We start from the raw sequence: 5,495 nt of genomic DNA on the forward strand, positions 1-5,495 counted from the left end.
AGTTGGCCTGTCTGTCTTGCAACAATGGCGGCCATGTCGCCTGGGACCCTGACCCTAATTGCTCTCGATAGATCAACTGCATCAACTACATCAGACCTTTGACTGTTCCCCTCAATGCTGCCAATGGTGTCATCACTTTTGATACTTTAATGGTATGCGTTGCTGCTTCAGTCTGATCAGCTGACTCCAACCACACTATTCTGTCTTCTTTGAGTCTTATCTGTGTCATATTTTCATTTCTCCAGCCCATTTGCAGCCTGAAAAATGGTGCACCTTTTTTTTTCTTTCCTCAGTATCATCCAGTAATGGGCCAATAGTCACAGTACTTGGTAAACATCCCACACACTCTACTATCCATTCGTATCTGATATTGTCAGGCACTGGAACAACTCTGACTCCACTCCCTCTTGATCCATACATCTTAGTAGAGGGCAATTTGGTCACTGACTGCAGCTGTCCTCAGAAAGAAATCTCTTGGCTGCTTCTTGTGCAATGACCAGGATGAAAGGTTTGGATACAGACAGAGGGTTATTGGAGAAGAAGTGAAGTTATAGTTATTGGGATGGGACACCCCTGATGAAAACAGAAGAATTCATGTGGCTATCTATGGCAGGTCTAGAAGTCTTGTTATTCTTTCTTTCTTTCTTTCTTTCTTTCTTTATTTTTTTGTCTTTTTGTCTTTTCCAGGGCCACACCCACGGCACATGGAGGTTCCCAGGCTAGGGGTCCAATTGGAGCTGTAGCCGCCGGCCTACACCACAGCTCACGGCAACACTGGATCCTTAACCACTGAGCGAGGCCAGGGATCGAACCCACAACCTCATGGTTTCTAGTCGGATTCATTAACCACTGAGCCACAACAGAAACTCCCTAGAAATCTTGTTATTCTTGATGGCAGCCCCTGAAAGTGAACATGTATAAACTCATGATCCAGTACAACGTTGTTTCAATCTAATTCCCATTCATATGCTTCTTCTGACACCCAAGTGGCCTTGGGTGAGGTGTGAAGACCGAGGCTTGCAGATACTTGGTGACACTGCCCGCGTGGCTTGAGCAAACCAAGGTAACGGTGATAACATCTTCTAAACTGTGCCCCTTTGAGTTATCTGTTTGTATGTGGGAGAGAATGAGCCCCGGACTCTCGCCACCGGGAACAGAGATCGCCTTTTTGGTTTTATTCTGTGTTTGTTTTTGACTGTTTGCGGCGTGTGGAACTTCCTGGGCCAGGTACTGAACCTGCACCACAGCAGTGACCCGGGCTGCTGCAGTGACAACACCGGAAACTTAACCTGCTGTGCCACAAAGGAACTCCTCGAGATTGCCTCCTGACCCATCTATTCCACTTAGAATTATTGGCAATGATGCCAAAGATCATTAGGCTCGTCCAAACTCCCTTATGTGGGCTGCTGTGGATCACGATCTGGCCTGAGATTAATATCCTTACTGCTCTTTTTCTTTTTCTTTTTCAGCTGTCCCTGTGGCACTGGGCCGGGGATCAAACAAGGGCCTCCACAGAGGTAAGCCGGCTCATTAACCCACTGTGCCACAATGGGAACTCCCTATCCTTACTGTTTAAAAGAAGACCTAGTGGTCCCCCAGGGACTTATTCAGAATTGGATGAGACTAGGGCTCTGGGAGGCGTGGATGAGGTCACTACTGCAAGCCGGTCTCATCCCGCAGCTCGGATTTCTGTTGAAAATAGTTTATCAGACACATTAACCAGATTTGATCAAAGACCCTCTTGGTCGGATTAGAGTGGCATACTCATGCAAAACTTCAAATGCGGCCAAGAATGTGCTGGACTAAAGGGTGGACTCTTGGAAGAGGCAGTTTCCATGGGCCACCAGTGCCCTTGCATTTTTCTGCTGAGCATGCCAAGACTGGAAGACCCCAAGCGCTCTTTACCTGGCCATTTCTCGGGATTGTGTTTTCATCACGGCAAACAGCCTTGAGGAATGAGGTGACGCCTACCCCTAGACAGAAAGGGCTTGTTTCCATTTGCTATAAAAGCGATGAATTCCCCAAGCCCACTGTTCTCCTGTAATGCAGGCCCTGCATGTACCCACATCCATGATAGAGCCTCTGATTCACCTCCGTGGGACTTAGGAGCATGGAGGACCAGCAAGAGCATCGTGCTAACCCTCTAGCTATGGCACTTGCCAGGAGTAATACAGCCGCTTGGCTCAGACCAAGGAGTCTCTTGCTAGCATCCACAGAACAGTAACAGGTTAACTTTTTAGCTTGTAAGTATGGAAAAAAATCTCATACCCTGTAGAATTATTGACAGTAAGACCAAAAAAAGAATTATTGACAGTAACTTGTCTTTTTATTTTTAAAGCAATCTTTATTTATTTATTTTCTTTTAGGGTAACACCTGCAGCATATGGAAGTTCCTAGGCTAGGGGTCAGTCGAACTGGAGCCACAGCTGCCGGCCTACACCACAGCCACACCTGATCCAAGCCACATTTGCAAATGCTGCAGCTGTGACAACACCGGAACCTTAACCCACTGAGGAAGGCCAGGGATCAAACCTGCACCCTCATGGATACAAGTCAGGTTCTTAACCCACTTTCTTTTTTTGCCATTTCTTGGGCTGTTCCCGTAGCATATGGAGGTTCCTAGGCTAGGGGTCCAATCAGAGCTGTAGCCACCGGCCTACACCAGAGCCACAGCAATGCGGAATACAAGCCACATCTGAGACCTACACCGCAGCTCACAGCAACGCCAGATCCTTAACCCACTGAGCGAGGCCAGGGATCGAACCTGCAACCTCATGGTTCCTAGTCGGATTCGTTAACCACTGAGCCACAACGGGAACTCCATAGTATAATAATTTTTAAAATAAAATAGATGGGGGGTTCCTGTCATGGCTCAGTGGTTAACGAATCCAACTAGGAACAATGAGATTGTGGGTTCGATCCCTGGCCTTGCTCAGTGGATTAAGGATCCGGCGTTGCCGTGAGCTGTGGTATAGGTCGCAGACGCGGCTTAGAGATCCTGTGTTGCTGTGGCTGTGGTGTAGTCTGGCAGTTGTAGCTCCGATTAGATCCCTAGCCTGGGAACCTCCATATGCCGCAGGTGCGGCCCTTAAAAAGCCAAAAAAAAGGGAGTTCCCGTCGTGGCGCAGTGGTTAACGAATCCGACTAGGAACCATGAGGTTGCGGGTTCGGTCCCTGCCCTTGCTCAGTGGGTTGACGATCCGGCGTTGCCGTGAGCTGTGGTGTAGGTTGCAGATGTGGCTCGGATCCCGCGTTGCTGTGGCTCAGGCGTAGGCCGGTGGCTACAGCTCCGATTGAACCCCTAGCCTGGGAACCTCCATATGCTGCGGGAGCGGCCCAAGAAATAGCAACAACAACAAAAAAAAGACAAAAGACAAAAGACAAAAAAAAAAAAAAAACCTAAACGTCTATGTTATGTAATTAAAGATGGAAGCATATTGTTTATCCTCTTCTGCCTTTTGGAAATTCGCCTGTGTAATGATGCTCACCGCAATAATTTCTGGCATAAGAAAACCTGGAACCATTCAGAACGTCCATCAACAGGGGCTTTGTGAAACGAATTACTGAACATTATCAGTCAACATATGTACCAGTCTAATAATCCATCGTCAAAGGGAGTGAAGTACATTATGGACACGGTAAGAGTACCTGTCAGCACATCGCACTGGAAGTAAATACAGGATGAGTAATCACAGTTCACTGGCGGGGGCCATACCCTGGGCACATGGAGGTTCCCAGTCTAGGGTTTGAATCAAAGTTGTAGCTTCCAGCCTACACCACAGACACAGCAATGCCAGATTCCAGCCACGACTGTGACCTACGCGGCAACGCGGGATCCTTAACCCTCTGAGCGAGGCCAGGGACCAAACCCGCATCTTCGGGGTTCCTTGTCGGGTTTGTTACTGCTGAGCCACAAGGGGAACTCCCTACGCAGGGAACTTGTTCTCGTCGTTCTCACTGTGTTGTTGACAACTTCCCAGGGCTCCGGATCCCGGCGCCCCGCCCGACCCCGCCCCTGGCGACCGGGAGGCGGCTTCGCCCGGCGGCCCCGCGGGGCACCAGCAGCTGCCGCGGGGGTTGGAGGAGGTGGAGGGCGCCCGCCGAGCAGCGCGCCTCGCAGCTGCAGCCACGCGATCCGCTTCCCGCCTCCGTCCCTGTGTCCCCGGGGCCGGCAGGAGGCCCCCGGCTCCGGGCGCTGGGTGGGAAGCCGCACCAGACCGATGGGGGCGGCGGTGGCAGCCCTGTCCGGCCTGGCCGTGCGACTGTCGCGCTGGGCCGCGGCGCGCGGCTCCTACAGCGCCTTCTGCAAGGGGCTCACGCGCACGCTGCTCACCTTCTTCGACCTGGCCTGGCGGCTGCGTATGAACTTCCCCTACGTCTACGTGGTGGCTTCGGTGATGCTCAACGTGCGCCTGCAGGTACACATTTAGAGCAACTAACTTTGCGGCATTAGGGGGACCCCAGCAGGATGGCTGACCGCCACTCACCAGCTCACCCGCCCTAGAGCAAAGTGACCAGCTCGCCACGCGCACAGACTCGCCAGCCCGTCCTGCCACTGCCCCTTCTCGTCATATAAATGGGAGGCTGGAAATCATTATTTGCGGGAAGCCTGCAATATAACCAAAAAGCCTAAGACACAACGAAAAATTGAATCTCGGAGTTCCCGTGGTGGCTCAGCGGAAACTAATCTGACTAGCATCCCTGACGACGCAGGTTCAATCCCTAGCCTCGCTCAGTGGGTTAAGGATCCTGTGTTGCCGTGAGCTGTGGTGTAGGTCGCAGATGCGGCTCGGATCTGCTATGGCTGTGGCTGTGGTGTAGGCTGGCAGCTACAGTTCCCATTCAACCCCTAGCCTGGGAACCTCCATATGCCATGGGTGCGGCCCTAAAAAGACAAAAGACAGAAAATAAAAGTTGAATCTCAAGGAAACAGCTAATTCGAGGGACAGAAAAAAAAAAAAAAAACAAACTTCAAACTCTCAAAATCCTCAGAAATATTTGAGTTCTTGCATCCATAAAACAAAAGACAGCACGAACACTGGGAAATGACAGTGAACACAGGATGCCCAAAGGGGGCAAAAAGGAAAAGTTACCAACAGCTTAAATAAGACAGACTGTACAAGAATGGCCCAAATAGGCACATCTATGTAAAAAAGTGAAGATCCTTCCAATTGAACGGAAAATTCTAAGCCATAGATGGGTGGAGTCAGAAGTTGGAGGAAGTTAATCATTTGATCTGGAAGGCATACATTTCTTCATCCCCAAAGGAAAAAAAAAAAAAAAAAAAACGACGGCAAACAAACTACATGGAAAAACAAATACTTCAAATTGTACAAGAGAACATGTTTCAAATATTAAGCAACCTCAGATGTGTCCTGTTTTTCAACCTTTGCCTGGAATGTGAGAAAGGGAATCAACTTGAACGCTTGGCACATGGACCAAGACTCTGCAATCACAGAAGAGAAAATCCAGTCATAGAGCGAGCAGCTCAACTT

At 49.8% G+C, this 5,495-nt stretch overlaps 1 protein-coding gene across 1 annotated transcript; it reads left to right on the plus strand.

Moving 5' to 3' along the window:
- Positions 1-4,017: 4,017 nt before the first annotated feature.
- Positions 4,018-5,286, plus strand: SMIM10 (small integral membrane protein 10). The gene has a single exon (NM_001435357.1). It carries the CDS (start codon positions 4,221-4,223, stop codon positions 4,428-4,430), a length of 210 nt encoding a protein of 69 aa, NP_001422286.1. The 5' UTR covers positions 4,018-4,220; the 3' UTR covers positions 4,431-5,286.
- The last annotated feature ends 209 nt before the right edge of the window (positions 5,287-5,495 follow it).

This window comes from Sus scrofa, chromosome X, assembly GCF_054392235.1.
Source record: "Sus scrofa isolate SSC_HxYL_T2T_F1_AM1 chromosome X, Sscrofa_HxYL_maternal_Yorkshire_Landrace_v2.0, whole genome shotgun sequence".
Lineage (NCBI taxonomy): Eukaryota > Metazoa > Chordata > Mammalia > Artiodactyla > Suidae > Sus > Sus scrofa.